This window comes from Chanodichthys erythropterus, chromosome 13 (assembly GCF_024489055.1).
Source record: "Chanodichthys erythropterus isolate Z2021 chromosome 13, ASM2448905v1, whole genome shotgun sequence".
NCBI lineage: Eukaryota > Metazoa > Chordata > Actinopteri > Cypriniformes > Xenocyprididae > Chanodichthys > Chanodichthys erythropterus.
Window position 1 is genome coordinate 32919259 of NC_090233.1, and position 21622 is coordinate 32940880.

At 36.7% G+C, this 21622-nt stretch overlaps 3 protein-coding genes across 3 annotated transcripts; all 3 read right to left on the reverse strand.

Annotated features, from left to right (window-relative positions):
* Positions 1-1853: 1853 nt before the first annotated feature.
* On the reverse strand, positions 1854-9561 carry dhfr (dihydrofolate reductase). Its single transcript, XM_067407898.1, has 6 exons — positions 9412-9561; positions 8942-8991; positions 8706-8811; positions 8484-8610; positions 3636-3751; positions 1854-2113 (listed from the first exon to the last, which is right to left on the reverse strand). Exons 1-6 carry the CDS (start codon positions 9501-9503, stop codon positions 2032-2034), a joined length of 573 nt encoding a protein of 190 aa, XP_067263999.1. The 5' UTR covers positions 9504-9561; the 3' UTR covers positions 1854-2031.
* A 332-nt stretch (positions 9562-9893) lies between these two features.
* On the reverse strand, positions 9894-15504 carry si:ch211-214j8.12 (uncharacterized protein LOC100000539 homolog). The gene is made up of 5 exons (XM_067407137.1): positions 15215-15504; positions 14715-14958; positions 14463-14629; positions 10892-12054; positions 9894-10761 (listed from the first exon to the last, which is right to left on the reverse strand). The coding sequence occupies exons 2-5, from the start codon at positions 14938-14940 to the stop codon at positions 10371-10373; spliced, it is 1947 nt and encodes a 648-aa protein (XP_067263238.1). The 5' UTR covers positions 14941-14958; positions 15215-15504; the 3' UTR covers positions 9894-10370.
* Positions 15505-16116: 612 nt separating this feature from the next.
* bco2l (beta-carotene 15, 15-dioxygenase 2, like) lies at positions 16117-20971 on the reverse strand. The gene is made up of 12 exons (XM_067406035.1): positions 20828-20971; positions 20008-20179; positions 19700-19911; positions 19418-19533; positions 19222-19324; positions 18489-18620; positions 18083-18243; positions 17813-17983; positions 17581-17715; positions 17306-17488; positions 17071-17181; positions 16117-16581 (listed from the first exon to the last, which is right to left on the reverse strand). Exons 1-12 carry the CDS (start codon positions 20865-20867, stop codon positions 16432-16434), a joined length of 1686 nt encoding a protein of 561 aa, XP_067262136.1. The 5' UTR covers positions 20868-20971; the 3' UTR covers positions 16117-16431.
* Between the last annotated feature and the right edge of the window lie 651 nt (positions 20972-21622).

Genomic DNA, 21622 nt, shown 5'->3' on the forward strand with positions numbered 1-21622 from the left:
ATAATGAAGTGCAAACCCTTCTCAAGTCTCTAGATACGGTTTGTACCCTGAAAATAAATCCAAGTGCTACTTCAGGTGCATGTGTTGGGTAATTGGAATTCCAGCCAGGTTTGTTTCAGTCAGGCTGTAAACACTTGTAGTACATTAGGCTGACATATAAAAAACAATCAACTTCAGGCTGTGCCTGATTGCAGCATTTGACTTTTTAAAATAGGGGTCATGAAGGAGTTTGTGTGGGTGAGACTGGAAGCATTAGTATTGTGACCCATCTCTGAACTATATGATAACCTTTGTCAATCATCCAGTCTGAGGATGAAACACAACATGCATATTCATGAGAGCGGTCAGATCTTCAGACTGGTTTAACAGCAGACACTTCAGTTGCTATTGGATATGGAGATGAGCAGGTTGTCTTTTGCAGTTGGCAAGATGAAGAATAATTAAGTGGATAGCAGGTGTGGAAAGGACAATTTATTACTGTTAAATTTAGGTATATTGTTTACTGAATATCAGAAATGATAACCCAAGAACAAAATCTGATACAGATAAAAGAATACTTATCGTGACTGTGGAAAACAGAGATTGGCCAATATAGTGTTGCAGGTTTCGCACCTATATTTGCATGGCCTCGTAGGCCAGTTACCACTGATTTTACATTCCATCAGTCAGAGCAGAGTATGAACAATGAATTAGAGCAATAGCGCAGCTTTACATAAAATACTGCAATACACAACATAATGAGACATATCAAAGTTCAAAAGAGGACAAATTGTTGGTGCATGTCTCACTGGCTCATCTGTGACAAGGACAGCAAGTATTTGTGTTGTATCGAGAGCCACGTTATCCAGGGTAATGTCAGCATTCCACAATGATAGATAAACCACGTCCAACAGAAGAGGAAGCTGTCTTGTATCCAAAAAAAAAAAAAAAAAAAAAAAAAAAACATTGCAGACTTAAATGCACACCTCGACTCTCCTGCGTCCACCAAAACTGTTCCTCAGGAGCTCCACAGAGTCAATATTCATGGTAGAGCTGCTATAGCCAAATATTTGGTCATTTGTGCCAATGCCAAATGTCAGTTTTAATGGTGCCAACAGAACAAATCTTGGGCTGTGGACAATGTGAAACATGTATTGTTCCCTGATGAGTCCACCTTCACTCATGAGTCCATGACACCCAGACGGTTACGTGCCCAATATAACATGGCATTCCCTACGGTGCCACAATGGGCACAGTTACAAGGACTACCAAACCATTCTGGACCATGTGCACTTAAGGGTTCAAACATTGTACCCTGAAGAGTGTGCTGTGTATCAGCATGATAATGCACTAAGATGAACATGAAAGTGAAGTTTAAAATCTCCGTCACCAGATCTAAAAATTTTTGAACCACTTTAGGGTATTTTGGAGGAGCAAGTCAAAAAAAGTTTTCCTCCACCAGCATCAGATAGTGACCTGGCCACATTCTGGAATGGCTTAAAATCCTTCTGGTCGCTGTGCAGGACTTGAATCTGTCATTCCCAAGATTAATTGATGCTGTATTGGCCGCAAAAAGGAGGCCTTACACCATACCAATAAATTATTGTGGTCTAAAACCAGGTGTTTCAGTTTCATTGTCCAACCCCATATAAATCACTGGGAAAAGACCACAAGAGCAGAGACCTAGCCATTAGCCTCCATGAAAAATAATTGAGCTATTCTTGTGCTCATGGGAGATTGAATCTGGCTGATTTTACCCACCCTCTTTCTTCCCATGATTTTCCATCTTTGTATATGTAAAGCTGCAAAAGCCCACACATAGGAATTTGAAAGAAAAACATCAAAAACACAATATCTTTTAATTGTCCTAGAATTTTTGATATTTTTATTAATAAAGAAAGTGGACAAGAGATATCAAGTGATAGAGAGAAGAAGGGGTGATGGGGTCAGGAAATTACACAGACCTAATTTAAAATAAGGTCTCCCATGAAAACTGCAACATGTCAGAGCCCTCGCACTACCCACCAGGCCACGTCTACTTAAAAGTTCTTCTTAGTGGTCGGCACTATCATACACTTCAAACACATATTGAACACCATTCTCATCCTGTAAGCCAGTGGGTACACCCGGGAATCTGATCAGAAGGACACAAGAGAAACAGAAGGACAGAATATGACATTACCAACTTGTTGTGTCAGGACTAATTCATCCACTGTCATGCACTGCTATTAAGAACATAAGGAAAGAAAACCTTTCATACACAACATAATACAGACACAACACAATTACTTAACATGCACAATATAGCCTTTCACAGACAGATTCTAACTCAACTTTGATCCACTCGGATGGTACAGATTCTTGTTAACTTCCAATTAACTGATGAAAATAATCAAACGAATGAGAACACAAATAACAAAATCCATTTTGCTCTTTGTCAGATAAAGTGACAGTGATGAACCTATGTCAACAACCTGTGTGCATTTAACTTCTCTTTAAATGCTTACTGTGTGCCTGAGAGATGTGACATTTGGTGCAGTCCACCTTTGATGCTAGATGCCATTTTTTACATAACAAGAGAGATTTTTCTCCTCATTGTTGCAGCTCTCCTCACTATTCTCTCTGGATACACAATACAGCATTTGTCTGTTCCAGCGCCAATAAATCCATTAACTTTATTCAAGGATACAACTAGACAAATACTCCTAAACATATGTATAAAAAGGTTGTACTTTAAATGAAAGTGTTTTAAACAGTGCAGGTTTAGCCTTAGCAAATGGCCTATTTACTTTGTTAGTGCATATTACTAGTCTTGTGGTGAACAATTAATCCGTGCAAGTTAAAACACAGAAAAAAATTGTTGGTCGCGGTAATCTTTAAATCAAAATCTGAAAAGTTACTTTTCAGGCGTTCCTTCTCTGATAACGTCAGTTTGACGGCTTGTGTTGAAAACGCGTAAACCACTCCCCTGCAACCGTTAGTCTGCTATGAGCGAGAGATGGAGAGGAGGAGCGCTAAAGTAAAACTCTGCCCTCTATTCAATATTTCGTTTCACTTGGAAATACGTCACAACACTGGAGAAAAGTCGTTTGCAACTTCCGGTTCACGCAGACTTTAAATTAAATTTTAATATCACCCCTACAAATGACATTGTGTTGTAAATATTTCATCATATTATATTAGGTGTTTTACCAGTACCAGATTTTTTTTTTTTACCTGTATGGCTCTTAAAAGCTTTCAAAAGCAAAGAATAGCATTAATTTCAAATATAATTAATTATATAAATGTCTTAACTGTCATGTTTACATTCATCAAATTAATGCATCCTTGCTAAAAAAAAGTATTCAGGTCCATTGATTTAAAAAACAAAAACAAAAGACAACTTACTGACCCCTTACTGAATGGTAGTGTTCTGTATATTTTTCCCTGCCTGCCGTCTTTGACGTCACAGGATATATACACCAACAGAATAGTTGCTAATGAAACACTTCAAAGCAGCTCTAGAGCAATTAGTCACATGGCATTTACGGCTTAGGTGATAGGCTCCAAAAACGTTTGAGCTGAGCAACTGTCATTGTGATGAACTGCAGTGCTAACCTCCCTCCATGTATTATAAACCTCAGTGTAAGCATTCAAACAAATGTATAAGCACTCACTCAGGCCGGAGCTTGTACTTGTCCATGTTAATATCGGGTATAAATGTGTCACAGTCAAACTGCTTGAGTACCCGTGTTACAAAAAGACGCCTGGGACCAGAGCGTTCCATCACCTCCTAAAAAACACAGCACAACATTCACAAACAGTGCATGATGATTACACTGAACAAGATATTAACAGAACAGGGAGGAAGGAGTATGAAAGGAGGAAGTCTTTTGTACATTTTGCCTTGAGGCAGTTTCCATAACAACTGATTATACAGAGATCTGGACTAAACTGAGCTATACCTGAGATACAACTGATATATAAGTGGGTGTATAATGCATATTGTTGCAGGCATACTGTATAACCGGTGAAACAATTTAACCCTCAAATTAGGAAATATCATATTACTTTACAAAACAAATACAAATAAATTTCATGAAATGAGAGGAAATTGGTTGCATGATAGGAAAAGTGAAGGCAGACCTAAATTTTAAAACCTTGATTAAAAAAATATTTTAATGTACTTTGAAAGAAAGAAATCAATGTTCATACAAACACATGGAATCAGTAGTTAGTAGTTAGTAGATATGTTTCCATCCAAAGTTGCGAATTTAACTTAAAGGGTTAGTTAATCCGAAAATGAAAATTATCCCATAATTTACAATATAGAATGGCCATTCTATGCCATTCTATATTGTATATGACTTTCTGCTTTCAGTCAAACATAATCGGTGTTACTGTATATTAAAAAAATATTCTGGCTCTTTCAAGCTTTATAATGGGAGTGAAAAGAGCGATTTTGAAGCCCAAAAAAAGCATATCCATCCAACATAAAAGTAATCCATACGGCTCCCGGGGGTTAATAAATGCCTTCTGAAGCAAAGCAATGCATTTTTGTAAGAAAAATATCCATATTTATAACTTTATGGACTATAATCACTAGCTTCCAGTAACGTCCGGCTACACGTTCACAAGAGAGTCAAGTTCCAACGTATGTAGGAGTAGCACAAGCTTAGGTGAGAGCTGACGCCTCTCGCGGTTCAAACAAATAGGACTGGGCAACAAACTCAAGCTCCTCTGACATTTCTCTTTAAAAATTATTATCTTAGACTTCTAATTCATGACCGGTGTTTTGTTTTGCTCTATCCTCTGCATTTCCGCGTTTGTCAATACATCATGGATCAGTTCAAAGTTTCCCTCTTTCACTGGAAATCGACTCGCTTACAGAAGCAAGTGATTCTAGTTTATAAATTCATAAAAATATATTAAATAAAATAAAATATTTTTCTAAAAAAAACAAAAAAACAAAAAGCACCACTTTGCTTCAGAAGGCCTTTATTAACTCCCTGGAGCCGTATGGATTACTTTTATGATGGATGTGCTTTTTTGGGCTTCAAAATTGCAGTTACTATTCACTTCCATTATAAAGCTTGTAAGTGCCAGGATATTTTTTAATATAACTCTGAATGTGTTTGACTGAAAGAAAAAAGTAATATACACCGAGGATGGCTTGAGGGTGAGTAAATTATGGGATAATTTTTGGGTGAAAGAGCAAAATTGGAAGGTAGCATAAAACATTTACGAACAAAACAGTGTTTCCATCCTGTGTTCAAAAGAACAAAATCATCACTTCCTGGGAAATTGGTGCATAATAATCTGTAATAAAAATGAAATGTTCTGCAACTGGGGATCTTTTTTCATACATCATAAATGACAAAACACAATCTTGCGTCCAGATGCCTGGTGTTTGTGAATGCGATCAAGCAAGACGCTTCTGGGAGGAAATTGAACCAGTGGTGATTTTTGTAGTGAGTATACTGTGATTTTTCCCTCCCAGCCTCATACTCACCCGACCCCATAAGCACCACCACACTCACTAATAATGCATATAGTATGCATCTGATCTAGGATACATGTAATTGAGAGCATTCTGAAAGACTGCTTATGTATGTGTTATCAACATGTCAATTTATTATAAGCAACAAAAGACTTTAACATCCAGTGACATTTACAGCTGAAGAAACTGGACTGATTTTCTACTGTTTAGTGTCAATCCCAATCTAACTCAGCCAGTTAAGATAGCTGATGTTATATCAATATGGTCCCTGGAGCACAGGTTTTTACAGCTGGCAAGTTTCAATACACATTTAAGAGTGCAATTTGCAACTATTATTACAAAATGCTGGGTTAAAAACAACCCAAGTTGGGTTGAAAATGTACAAACCCAGCGATTGGGTTAAATGTTTGCCCAACCTGCTGGGTAGTTTTATTGAACTCAACTATTGTGTAGAAATTGCTGTATTGCTTGATTAAATTGAACCCAAAGTATGCTGGAAAATAACATTTATTAATATTAAATATAATAATTTAACAAAAAACATTTATTAAACCGTTTATTAATAAATGTTCATCTTTTGATTATTATTGTTGCCTCTAATTATATGCGTCTGATTTTTAATTTCCAACATATTGTGGGTTCATTTTGGCCAGCCACAGTCATTTTTAAACAGTAGTTGGGTTGAATAAAACTGCCCAGCAGGTTGGGCAAACATTTAACCCAAGTGCATTTTTTAGAGCGTAACAATAATGGAAAGATGAGGCTTATCAGTATGTCACAATATCACCCCGTTTGGACTTTGTTTTCTGTTTTGCACCATTTTCTGCCAGTCTGTCATCAAAGTTCACTAACTTGAAATTCGATTCAATATCAGTTATTTTGGATATACTGTATATAAGTATGGCAAATTTTCTTAAGAAAAAAAATCTCTTAACTAATGCTGTAAAATATATATGGGAATCAGTTGGTACTACATTAATATTGAAGGTTAAAATGAACTGATTTGTAAACAAACTTAAATTACACTTAAGGAAATTTTTGTTATAAAGTTATAAAAGGCCTAGCTACTAACTTTAAAATTATTTCTACTCCAATTCGTTTTTTGAAATATAAAACATTTAAATGGTGGTTGCCAACTTGACAGATTTATTCAAACATGCATTATATAGGCTACTGAAGAACATTAAAAATTATAATATGTAATATGGTGCATATATTTAGCTAAAAGCTGCTCTCAAGAGTTCATTTTTCTTTCATGACATTATGTGACATTGTTTACAAGCTGTTTTATTAACTTCTTTCCGCGGTTGAAACACTGATTACGCGAATACAAGAGACATGATATGGATTTCATTAAGCTGTTCTGTATCTTTTAACATACCTTCGAAAAGTTCATTCATGTTTATTTCCCGCTGTAACTGCATTAAAGCAGAGAAGAGGATCAGTTCACGTGCGCTTCACGCTGCCGCTTCTCTTGAACTGATGAGGCGATACAGCGGTCACAACACAATAAAGAGCGCCAAAACAGTATTTATGTTTTTTTTATTTCATAGTAAAATGGGCAGAATTTGAAATATGAGACTTTGTTTCATGTCAAAAGCAACAAACCACAAATCTTATTGTGGTATATTGGATGGTTACGTATCCTCACTCTTTTTAAATCAAACTTTTTCTTACAAGATGTAATATAAGTCTAAGGTGTCCCCTGAATGTGTCTGTGAAGTTTCAGCTCAAAATACCCCATAGATTTTTTTTAATTAATTTTTTTAACTGCCTATTTTGGGGCATCATTAACTATTCACCGATTCATGCTGCGGCCCCTTTAAATGCTCGCGCTCCCCGCCCCCGGAGCTTGCGCTTGCCTTAAACAGTGCATAAACAAAGTTTACACAACTAATATAACCCTCAAAATGGATCTTTACAAAGTGTTCATCATGCAGCATGTCTGATCGCACAAGTATTGTATTTATTTGGATGTTTACATTTGATTCTGAATGAGTTTGAGGTTATGCTCTGTGGCTAACGGCTAATGCTACACTGTTGGAGAGATTTATAAAGAATGAAGATGTGTTTATGAATTATACAGACTGCAAGTGTTTTAAAATGAAAATAGCTATGGAAAATAGCTTGTTGTGAATACAGTAAGAAACGATGGTAACTTTAACCACATTTAACAGTACATTAGCAACATGCTAATGAAACATTTAGAAAGACAGTTTACAAACATCACTAAAAATATAATGTTATCATGGATCATGTCAGATATTATTGCTCCATCTGCATTTATCGCTATTGTCCTAGCTTGCTTACCTAGTCTGATGATTCAGCTGTGCACAGATCCAGAAGTTAATACTGGCTCCCCTTGTCTAATGCCTGGAACATGGGCTGGCATATGCAAATATTGGGGGCGTACATATTAATGATCCCGACTGTTACGTAACAGTCGGTGTTATGTTGAGATTCGCCTGTTCTTCAGAGGTCTTTTAAACAAATGAGATTTATATAAGAAGGAGGAAACAATGCCGTTTGAGACTCACTGTATGTCATTTCCATGTACTGAACTCTTGTTATTTAACTATGCCAAGATAAATTCAATTTTTAGGGCACCTTTATGTGGGTATACAGAAATCCTTGACATTTCCTAGTGGGTATACGGCATATCATGTAGACTACACCACTGAATTGAACCAAATCATTCTGATGACAAACTTTGACTCTGCTGGTTAGTCCAGTTATTCAATTACATCCACTGCTGAGGCAAAGGCACATGAGTTTTGTGCTGTACATCAAGGGAAGGGATTCTTCCGCCTTGAGAGCAAATGTTTTAATTTTTTGGAATTTACGTGCATCTTGGCATTTCCATCCAACGTTTTTTTTAAGTGATATCCCAACATGTTTATAAAAATAGGTGAATGGAAACATAAGTAATGACTGTTATAAGGGATTTGATACATATTTAGCTTGTTTATACTTTTACATTTTTCTGTTTCTCAAAAGAGATGCTAAATTGTGTCATTTTACCAACCTTGTACAGAGCGCTGCCACCAATTATCCAAACTTGGTCCACTTGTTTTTCAAGCTCAGAGCTGTCTAACAGATGGAGAGCTGAATCCAAGTCTGAAGCAAGGAAGTGAGCTCCCTCTGGGGCTGTCCTGTGAGGTGAGTGATAGAAAATAGGAAAACAAATATGTATATGTGGCATAGCGGTCTACAGTAAGGTGAGATAAAGTGCAAACATTTAGATTACTTGAGCTCTCTGCTGAGAACTATGTTGATCCTGTTCTTTAGGGGTCTGTTTTGTGCAGGAATAGAGAACCATGTCTTTCTGCCCATGATGACCACATTCTTTTTACCTGTCAAACAACACACAGAGTGAATGCAAAATAAACAATAAAGTGTTTATAATTTCTGAAATAACAAATAAAATATGACAATAAACAAGACAATGTAAGAGGCATGACAAATATGACAGCATATTATTACCCTCAACTGAAGGGGTCATGGTCATCTTCTGAAAGTGCTTGAATTCATTACTAAAAATGTAAGAAAGAAGAATTAAAGCTAAAGGTTGAGATATATTTTGAGGCTGGTTTTGTGTTAAAGGTCAGGAATATGTCAGGTGTTTTTTTCTGCAGGACAAAGGTCAAGCTCTAACTTAAGACCTGTAAAATCATAAAATGTTCGATTTCATATAGCTATAATGTTCTTTCTTCTACCATTCTGTTATACCATTCATATTAATGTGTGCATAGTCATTCTGAAAAATTGTCATGACATCGATTTATATAGATCACTGCAAACGTGTTACAACTTATAGCTGTTGCAAAATACAAAACTCGTGACACGGGGCCCTGGAAAACAACTAAAACTTTTTTATATATAATATCATTGTACAAATATACCAGAACATTAGCTGGAGAGTTAGCAACAAAAACGAGTGCCTTGTCGCTCACCTTAGTCTTATTGGATGCCATGGTAGATTTCCATTTCTACCTATTCCCATATCTGGACAAACTGCTACAATACAATTGAGTATTCGAGACATTACTGTGCTGAACGTAAATAACAAGTCAAACGTTAGCTAGTAAGCACTGTCTTGTCTTTCTCCCGCCAGAGAATTTACGAATGAGCACGTAGAACGCTTAGCTCATGAATATGCACGACGTTACGCGACGCTCGTAAACTGATTTGCTGTAGGACTACGTTGACGCTAGTAAATTGTCCAATGAGCTTATTCTATTATTGTGAAGGCGTCGGTCCTCCGGCCACGTGTCTAAAAGTAGCCCATGAAAACGAGTGCACAGACTGAAAGCAGCGTTTATGTTCACCCTTAGATCAAATTTCTAGGTAGGCTACAATTAAATATTTGCAGTGGAAAATATAAACACGACATACATTAAAAGAGTAACGTTACAATATTTTATTGGTACACGTTCATTTTTGCTCAACAATATTTTATTTTTATTTATTACACATTTATTAAATAAGAACAGAAAAAAGGTCCACAAATACAGATTGTGGTGCACAATTTTAAATCTCAAAGGCCATAAAAATGGGCCTATATGGATAGAAAATGGACAGGACAATTGATAAATCTAATAATGAACAGTGCATGGTAATTTTATGTAATGGTATCAAACTATTTTATCCGTGCATCTTTAATTAATGATGCACATTATATATAATGTATAACTGGATTAAATGCATATTATATTCATAAATGTATTTTCTAGAATATATCAATTTCATAGAATAATCCCACAGAATTTTTTTTTTTTTTTTTTGGCAAGGCCAGTGTGCAAAACAAGGAAGGTGCCTGTAAAAGACTAACTTACATGAAATGAACATATAAATATAAATCGAAAATCACATACTATTTTTCAATCTCAGCATGGCCTTTTCTTTCCCCAGCTCATGTCCATGTTATTTGCAGTGTGTGGCGCCTCCTTTTGGATTTGGATTGTAACTTTGTGATATTGCTCAAAGTCATTGCCCAACAGCCACTTAAATCCAAATGGGATAAGCGCCTACAAGCGTTTACAATATGTACTACAGTCTCCATAGTGATATCTGAGCGGTTCAGACTAACAGATCTAAGGCAGTGTAGTGGGGGATTGTCTAGGGCCCCGAGGGGTTTGGCCGGATGATTCAGGACAAGTTTGAATACAGGGTCCAGTCGACAGGGAACAGCGATTAGCGAGAGCTTCTGAAGGAGTGACGCACCCCTAAGTAGTGCCCACAGTACTCCCTTCAGAGACCTCCAGCACAATGCAGGCTTCATTTGTTGTTCATCCAATGAAAAACTGTTGGGAAAAAAAGAACACTGAAAGGTAAACCATATATAGCAGATTTGATTTTAATGAGAAAGAGGGTCCGCATGAAGTTTAGCAAGAATTGAAGTATTTATTTACTTAAATATTTAATTATACTTACTTTAGTGTTAAAGAACGAAGGTGTGGAAGGCATGGCAGATTAGAAAGAAGGCCTTCATCTTCACCCTCATCCTCTGCATCATCATCACCTCCATCTAAATTAGTGCTGGGTGGGTCTAAATGAACAGTGAGAGAGGCGAGTCTGGGACAGGCATGAATGAGCTCCAGAAGAGGAGTATGTCCATCAGCTCTGATCCCTTCCAAGGTGAGCGAGAGCATGTGTGAGCCTGCGGCTCTCAGGGCAGGAACCACATCAGACAGAAGACCAGCAAACTGTAGAGAAAGAGAGTGTAGCTGTCCAGAAAACCTACTAAGTCCTCTGGCTAAAATTGTTGCCTGTTCGAAGTGGTCAGCATTACCATGAGCATTACTCTGGAGACAGTCCAAAGAGAGGACATGCAGGTCAGGGCAGATCTTCCCTACTGCCTCCAAAGTATCCAGAGACAGTCCTTGTACATCCTTAAGAGATGTTGTCACACTATCCCTTCCTTTACAATCCTTACTTCTACATCCATCTTTTCCATAACCCTCTCCTGAAGTCTCTGTCCATTCATTTATCCTTGTAGTTTCACTAGCATCCATGTGACTCTCCTCTAATGATAACCATTCATCTATTTTTCCTTCCAAAGTAAAACTCTCAACTCCATCTGCACTCAGTAAACTGCTGTCTTTCAAGCAATCTTCCTGTGTCCGCTTCGCCCACATGTCTTTAAGGCATGGCACACCTTCTCTACTAGTGAACTCATCTGTCACCTCAAACTGTCTGTTCTGTATGAGATCACAAGCCTGCCCCAGTCCCTCCACTGCCAACCTCTGAAGACCGGGCAAGCTGAGCAGGAGGAATGCAACTGCAGCTACTGCATCTCTCTCGTTTTCTGCTAAACCAATATCCAAAGCAAGCAGACTTCTGAAGGTGTTTGAATTCTTCACAAGGGGCTCTTGGTAGGCCAGAGGCAGTAGGCCTGCAGGGGTGATGTGAAGGCACCGTGATACATCCAGGTGTTTCAGCTTGGGGCATTGCCGGCAAACCACTGATATCACTCTCTGATCACACAGAGTTCCAGCCAAGGAGAGGGAACAGAGATGACGTTGGCTGCCCAGGAGCTCACACAGCACTGATGCAGATATATTCTGTGCGCCACTAAGATCCAGAGACTGAAGATTCTGTCGGGACAAGTGAGTGAATGTAAGAATTGCAAGAGCTTTGTATCTATTGACAGGCAAGACTAACAACATTTACAATTTATTACAGTGTTTGCAAGGCAGCATTTTACTAACATTCCCCAAACATTCTGGGGTGCATTTCCCATACAACGACGTAACTCACTGCTTCACGACCATAGTATGATGCATCACTGAACAAATCAACTAGCTAGTCACGACTGTTATCCAAAACCGTGTTGTTGCAAACCTGTCGTTCAGTCACATTGGTGGAGTAATAACTTCTTTAAATTCATCTGTTTGATTTCGAATTAATGCCATGAACTATGTTAGTAATGACGGAATTTGCTATATTAGTTGGCTAACGATGCTTTTGGGAAACGCACCCCTGGATAGGGTAGATAAGGGTTTGTTCTATTTTATTATGTTAATTACAATATATACATTGCTGTTCAAAAGTTATTATGTTCTTAATATTTTTTTATTAAGCAAGAATGCATTAAATTGATTGTGACAGTGAAGACTTTTACATTGTTCCAAAAAAAACATTATATTTCAAATAAATGCTGTTCTTTTAAACTTTATATTCATCAAAGAATCCAGAAAAAAATGCATTATGATTTCCACAAAATATATTAAGCATCACAACTGTTTTCAATCTTAATAATAAGAAGAAATGTTTCTTGAGCACCAAATCAGCATATTAAAATTTCTGAAGGATCTGGAGTAATAGTTTAAAGCTGCAGTCAGCGACTTTTCCTCTTTGTCGCCATCTCTGTTTGAAACCTGCGAATGCAGTCATATGAGGAATTGTTATCGTTACGTGCGTTGTGCATCGGCACGGCTCAGTGCGGATGAATCTAATGTTTGCTGTCAATCACTACTGGTGTGGATACTGTACTTCAGAATCACAGATGCTATGTCTTGAAAGTATGACCAATATGAGAATTTTCACTGGAAAATATCAGCATATACAGTAAGTAACATTTCTGCCACTTTTGTTCTGACCAACTGAGGAAAAAAGCATTAGGCTAACAAATAAATCGTGCTGCTAATGATGATTAAATCTAATGATCGCTTAGTTCGGATCACGTCAAACCATGCAAAGTATTATTACCGTTATACTTTGTTCTCAAATTGTTAATGTTAACAACATCAGCATTGCGTGACTATCCCTGCGTCTCAGCTCCCTAGCTCGTGAATCACTATATCATGTAAATGAATGTGGCTTATTCCCTGCCCTGACTACTGAACTGGGGAGCTGATTGAGATGCACGCTATATGTATTTAGTGTATATTAGTGTTACCTGTAGATTTCAATTTCTGTAGCCACTCCACAGTCCAAAGTCTTTTTCTTTTTGACTACGGGTGAATCTCCACCCGTAGTGTCAGATTGACGTTTAATTATTTCAGCTGCTGTGAGAAGAGACTATAAATGATCCGCTACAAGCAGCATCCTTACATGATAAAACCGACTTGCCTGCACTCCTTTTTTCTGTTTACGGATATGACGTATTGACGCAAAGACGAACTGCTGCATGCTCGAATTTCCCGTGGAAATCCACCAGGTCGCTCTTATTTTAAAACGTTATTATAAGCTTACCGTTGTGAAACGGGCTAAGATAATGAGAAAGTTTTGAACACTGGCTGGTTATGTACTTGCTCAAAAATTGATTTTGGATCATTTTTAACCAAAAAAAGTTACGGACTGCAGCTTTAAACTGTAATATTTCACAATATTACTGTTTAACGGTTTGATCAAATAAATGCAACTTTGGTGATCATAAGAGGCTTCTTTCAAAACACTGAAAAAAATGTTACTAAAATGTAAAAATGTTATTTTTTATAATATTATATATATATATATATATATATATATATATATATATATATATATATATATATATATATATAATTTTTTTTTACATTTTTTATATATATATATATATATATATTTTCTATCTGCTTTGACACATTTAATCTTTAACATTAAAGTTGAAAAATATTTCACTGACATATAAAAGATTGTTCAGCATTCAAAATTTAACCAACAGTGATGTTATTTGCATATTGAATTTTTTTTATCTTCCTTGCACATATTTAACCAATTAGTTATGGTTTCCACTGCACAATAACTGTGATAAAGTTTGTGTGCAACCGACTGAAAACAAGATGTGTAACAACAACAGAATATTATTTACCAAAGCTTACCTAAAACTTAAAACACTGCTGCTTTTCAGACAGTTATTCACTAATGGAAATTCAGATCTAATTGGCGTATCTGGTGTTTGCTGTCTGTTGAGTGACTTTAAATTAAGTTCACCGAAGTCTTACAAGCACATCTGTATGTCTGTGCAAACTTTGTGCAAATAAGAAATATGCTAAAGTTAGAGGGTGTGTGTGTGTTTAACCTGGCAGCGTATCTGAATAAGGGAGCAGAGGTTGGCATTGACAAGGCTGCATGCAGAGGCGAGGGACAGACAGCTCAGCTGCGGTAGGAGAAGGAGGTGCAGGGCCGCACGTGTCAGCAAATTACGCGAGGACAGGATGCACAACAGCTCTTCCAACAACTCACCGGCTGAAAGAGAAACACACAGATAAGATAAATACTTTGATAAAGACTCGCACATATCTACACATGTACAAATCTTTGCAATACTCACGTAATGAGCAGAAAGGACCAATGATGTATCTGAAGAAATACTGGTCCATGTATTTTTGGGCATAATCTTTGACCCACATCTCCTTCATGTTCTCGGCTAGGCTTTGAAGACAAAGGCCAATCAGTGTGGAAGGTTTGTCCTCATCCTCAGTCCATTCATTCTTGCGTTTTTTCTTCTTCTGACCTCCCCTCTCTGGTGTGGGTTCGAGTTGTCGGAACAAGGGCATATTTGACCCTGACAGTTACTGACATAGATAAAGACAATAAATGCATTAATCATGACATGAAGCACAATGGCCTTACGGAGCCACACCTCACCTGTAAAGATCTGTGTTCTTTTTAAGAGTTAAATATTACAGAAAACCTATATTAAAACTCACAAGTTACCAAAATACAGACTGAGTAAATAGTGAAAACAGCAAGTGCTGAATGATAAGCTGAAAATATCAGTGTTAAATAATAGTAAATAGGTTTTACCAACAGTTTGAAGGAGAACATTACCTTAATTTTGAGTCTTAACACAAGTCCATAAGTTTGAATGTTCCATAAATGTATTATTGAGGCTGTAGTAACGAGAAATCACTGAAAATGTAATGTTACTTACAAATGAAGTAACGTACAGTAATTCTACAAGACAGATCTTTGATCTAAATGTCTAAACACTTTCCTCGCTCCGTCAACAACGTGTATTTTTACAGGTTTGACAAATTCTGCAATTTTGTATTGCAGTAAACAGTCGTCTGAGTTGTTAGCAAAAAGTAAACAACTCCTATTTCTCCTTTCCCTGTTTGTAAAATGATGAGTGAAATACAGCTAAAGTTGAAATCAGCACTTCCGTGTAGCACGAGCGCTCCCTAGTGATTTGGAGATCACTTGTGTTGCACTTGTTTAAGTAGAAGAAAATGAAGCTATTTGGATCATGCTTGTTGTACAAACGTATTTATTTTCTCTTCAGTGTTCAGCGTTCTGTTCATTAAATATTATTATATTGTTTTGTTTTCTTAAAATAGTATCTTTCTATAATATATTATACCAATGTCTGTCTGTCGATATTTTAGTAATACCAGGGATATATAGGAAAATTTTACTGTATATAGCATAAGGGTAGTTAATGAATAAAATGTCAATGAGCTTTTTTCCTGTCAATATTAACATTTTCAATTAAAATTTAATTGAATGCAAAGCGTATAACTTGTAACTGATTACCACTTCTTCTAGTTTGTTAATAATTTAAAAACATATTCATGCCTTCACTGGTTTAATGGTCCAGCAAAATAAATATTTTTTTAGAGTACAAATATTCCACGTAATCTCTCTGTTAATGAGATCCTAGAAATGTATGCATAAAAGTAAAATGCTTGAAATATTGAAAATATAGTCAAAAACCAGACATGTCAGCTTCTCAAACGTATTTAATTTCAGTTACCCATATACAAAATACGAGTAAAAAGAATGTTTTTACCAAAGCACACATAATAATATACAAAAAACAGATAATAAAAAGATAGCATATGCCTTTTAATTCTGTACAACATTTATAAAGATGACATGGTTGACTCATGCTGCATCTGCATATGTAAGTACTTGCAGGTAAGGGTCGCACAAATTTCAGATAATGTATTTATTCTGCCTATAGGTGCAAAGATGGAAATAATCAAAAAGGGTGAAATTACCCTTTCAAAAAAATATGCATAATCATTTGTTGGATGGTTTCGCTCTTATGAGTTGATTTGAGCTGCTGTTTTTCTATTTGAGCTCATCTCATTGAAGAGTCCATGAGTGCCATATGGGATGTCCACTGGAACTTCTGCTCGTCCAAGTTCTGTGAAGGTCTTAGCATCAAGGACCAGGAGGAAACTGCTCTTTTTCTAAACAAAGTTGCACAACATTATCACACCTGTCATGTCTGAATTCTTTGAACTTTCATCACTTATATGTGACTTATTATATATTATATGACTAAAATTCTTCAACAGATTTCAGCCCATTGCTCTCCAGGGGCCTCGTTTATAAAATATTGCCTATAGAAATTGTTCTACATTTGATCTGAGATAATTTCTCAAGTGTGCATACAGAGAAAACAAACATACACACACACACACACACACACACACACACACACACTCTCTCTTCCAGATGTGATATCTATAAATCGCAAATATTCTTGAAACTGTGGGTAGCTATGGTCAAAGACCGTTTTTATAAATCTGAATGTTGGCATGGATTTTAGCTACATACTCTCTAAGATCAAATCTGTGCATATGTATGTTTTATAAATGAGGTCCCAGCATTTGTCAAAGAGAAACTAAAGCCAATGGAGCTAGATAACAAGGGTATAGTGACACCATGAAGCTCACCTCTCTTGGTGTAATGACCACAGACATGACCACACCATCGTCCTCATCTTTAGCATCAGGTGCTGGAACAAACACTGGTTCTGATGGGAACAAACCAGCATGGCTCCACACCTACATACAACAAAACAGATCAAACATTATATTCTCAACTGAAGTGAACTCTCAAATTGATCTCATATGATCTCAAAAAAAGTAAAAAAGTATTTTAATTTATGGTGGTAATTTATGGTGGTACCTTTAGCTTCTTTCCTTCTAGATCCATCTTAAGCAGAGAGTCACCAAACAGGTGTCCAAAGCCACAGGCATAAAAGTAACGATAAGGACGAGCATTGTAGTGCGTGTAGTTTATCTGTGGAAACTCAAGACCACCATACTGCAACAGGTCATCATTGTAGAGCTCTTCATGGGTGAGGAACACCTATTATTATCAAAGAGAAATTACTTTTATTAATATCCATTAATATTATTTTTTCCAGTCCCCCTCTCTATCTCCACATCTTGTTCACGAACCCCAGTTTTAGTCTTCACAGCAGTGGCAGTGGTGTACGGCAAATTGATGAGGTTGTGGTCATTGGGCTCCTCTTCCTTTACATCCAGAGGCAATACATATCGCCGTGGTAAGTTTGTACACAATGAATTGAAGAACTGGAAAAGCCAATAGATACACGTTGCATTAAATTTACTTTCTTATAAAGCTGAAAAAGAGATCAACATTGTCTATGTTTGTCATGCACTGGATTACCTTGTCAAGTTCTTCCCCAGATGCTTGACGAAGGTTCTCCATCGTGAAGTCGCCGATCACACTGCCATCATCTCCACAGCACATGTCCATAATCAAATATCCATTATCCTCATATGCATTAATCTGGTGCAGGGTGAACATGGCACTGCTATAGTATTTTGTCTTGATGAGCTGCAGGGATGGAAATATGGATATCAGAGGTGAAGCGACAGAAATACAGAGTGCCCACAATGAGATGTCAGTATGATGTTGTGATAGACTCTGCCGTACCTGGCCAGTGCGTCTGTCTGCCACATGGAAGATGGTTTCTAGAGCTGGATTCCAGGACATGACTTTATGAAAGCTCTTTCCAGCAACTCTGTACAGCATGAATTTCAGCAGGTCTAGCTTGATCGGCTGCTCAATGAAGACTATGTAATTCTCTGACATGACTGCAAACAGTAAGGTATAAAATAAAAGAAAAAACATAGAAAACAGAAAAAAATGCATATATTTTCCATCTATAATATAAAAAAAATATATATAATATAATATATAATATAATATAATATACTGGACAATCTACATGAACAAAATTGTGGCCCATATTTCCAACCCTGTGCATAAACCCTGCGGATATAGAAGCAGAAAGGCAGATCAGATGATCTAAAAATGCAAATATGGCAGGCAAATTTACCAAAACTGTGGTAGTATGATGGTTTCCTAGGGTCAGCAGCAGGAATAGAGCAAAGAATCTCAGCACCAGACAGATCAGCAACATCATTCGGCCCTTCGCCAGGTGGGACTCTGAGGATATGGTAGAAGAAGCCTTTGGGAAACAAAATAGAAAGTGATGTGCAATTTTGTTGTTGTTAAAATATTTTCTAATTTAAAAAAAAAAAAAAAAAAAAAAATTATATATATATATATATATATATATATATATATATATATATATATATATATATATATATAAGTAATCCATTTCCATATTGATTTCCCCAAAAGGTGTGGCTCTGTGGTGCTTTCAAAATATTGGCACATGTGTTTGGGGCTGGAAATATGTGTTTGACTAATAGCATTTGTGTGAAGTCTTTCGATTTGAAATAGTCATTCACGAGTTCACACTTACAGAGTACACATATTTGGCATTCTGCTCAAGGGGAGGGCCCCGAGCTCAGATTTTGGCCCGAACCCAGAGTACTCCCCCCATCCTTGGTTGGAATAGGAAAGAGTTAAGAGTGAAGAGTTGGGGTGGTGGAGGGATGCTGGTAAACTGTTGTGGGACAGAGGTAAGTAGGCTTCTTCTCATGCTAAATGGGTGAATTATATGGACATGCTCCTCCTGAACTTTGTTAATAAAACATTTACTAAAAAAGAAGCTGTTAGAGTTTAGTTGTGTTATAAAAAGCAAAAATCAGGCATCCCACCTTTTCGGCCATATGAGTTTCCCATGTTGTAAGTCGCTCCTTCACGGTCATAATGTGGATGAGCTGTTGCTGCATTAATTGCAATATATTTTGTCCAATCCACCTTTCAAAACCAAAATCACATAGAGATAACTGTTCATTTTAGGAAAACACTGTCTTTGTTGTATCATTTTATTTCCGTTTTATATATTTATACCTTTTCTTTGGTTTCCAGGCTCAGAGGGTCGATTCTGCGCATGAAGTTGGTCTCTGTGCTTACGTAAAAATCTCCTTTGTACTTAACAAAGCTCACTCCTGCATTATCAGTTGCCTCTGTTAATCAAACACAACTGATGATTAGAATGTATTCTGATAGTTTTGTAGTAATTGCGTTAACTTTGACAAGTACTGTACTTGTGCATTTTGATCTTATCTCTATAGATAGGCCTGATTCAGTAAGAACATTCGCATTCCACTTTTACTTCTAATTGATGCTTACTTGGAATCTGAAAACGTGAAAAGAACCGAGCGAAGATATTCTTGCATGGGTCAGGTGTTGCCAGGGTGCCAAATTCAGACACCACAATTCGGTTATTCTCTGCATTCTGCACATAAGAGTCACTGCGCAAAAAACGGCTGCTGTAGGTCACCTGACCATCTTTAATTTGGAAACGATGCATCAGCGCCATGCCATCAAACCAGTGGATGAATCTGAGGAGGAACAGATGAAGCCAAATAAGCAAAGAAAACAACCAGATAAAAATAAATGGATCTTGCTGTGATTATAGCCATATTTTGCCCTCTTACTTGCTTTCACCAAACTCAAATTTGCCAGGTCCATTCCTAAGGAAGCTGCCAGTGATCCAGGAGGGAATTTCACCCTTAATAACTGTGCCGATGGGGTCTGGGGTCTCCTCCACAGAGCTCACAAGAGGACCAATGAACTCCAGACCACTGGCAGATGGCCGTTTTTTGTTAGCTGAGAAGAAATCACACAATAACAAATCATGAGCGCTCTGACACTGACAATGTGATGGATGATTAGACTGTAGACAGTTCTTGAGGACATCAGCGTTAATGAGGAACTCACTCATGGTATCTTATTTTAATCAAACTGAATGAAATGCACCAAAACAGAGAAAGTAAATAAGTGTGGCAAACTATTCCCCAACCAACCACCAATCATGTTGATATATACCTCATTTAGAACCTCTCTAGCTTTCAAATGATAGCATTTGATAGACTTGAAGGCATAGTTCAGTTTAAGAGCCCTGTCTAAAAAAAAAAAAAAAACATCTTCAATGAATACTGGTTTGGCACAATCAATGAAATTGCACCAGTCTCTTTTGACCAAATGGCAGAAGGAACAAGAAGATCCTTAGCTAGCCTAGCCTACGGACAATGCACATGATTATTGATGTTCACTGATCTCTAATCATAAATCAGACAACAGATGGTGTAAATTATCAGCTCAAATTTGCTTATCTATATAAGTGTAATTTCTAACAACAGATGCTATGGCTTGACAAAATACTATGCTCATCCATGTAGCAAAACATTAAATAAAGGCATGAGAGATGATTATTACATAACACTGAGATGTGACTAGTTGAGCATAAACTCTTACCTGGCACTTTATACACTGGATCCTGTGCAGGTTTAGACATGACTTTGGCTGTTAAGTTTCTTGATCTTAATAATATGAAACACTAAACAGAACAGACAGACACTGAGATTCTAACAATACAAGGACGTTTTATTACCGTCTTACATGACAGGATGGGATGGGCTAAAATCTAAAGCAAATTGGACCTTGTACAGAGCCAAAGCAACACAGCGTGCTCCTGTTCAGAGTTGACACATTAAGGGGCGGTTTCCCGGACAGAGATTAAGCCTAGTCCTAGAATAAAATGGCCATTTAAACCAGATTAACAGAAATCTGCTTTCTCTGTCATGGTTTAGTCCAAAGTTTAATAAGCTGATTTCCTGGAGGAAGACTAGCTATTCCAGGACTAAATTTATATTATATTATATATACATATATATATATATATATATATATATATATATATATATATATATATATATATATATATATATATATATATATATATATATATATATATATATATATTATATAAAATAGTTGTTTTTTTGTTTTGTTTTTTGATGCTGTTCACTTTATTTAAACAATAGTTTGATTTAACACCATTGTTTTTGGTTCAAATGTGATTGCTTCATGTTAAATTGACTTGAAATGGTAACTAGAACTCACTTGATGTTTTCATTTTGAAATAACATGTTTCAGTAAAGTAACCCAATCAAACAGGACTTTTATTTCCCATCATGCTTTGCATCGGGCTGAATTGGGAGAGTAAATGTTGAAACCCTGTTTACTGATTATCTCTTCATCATGGCATCT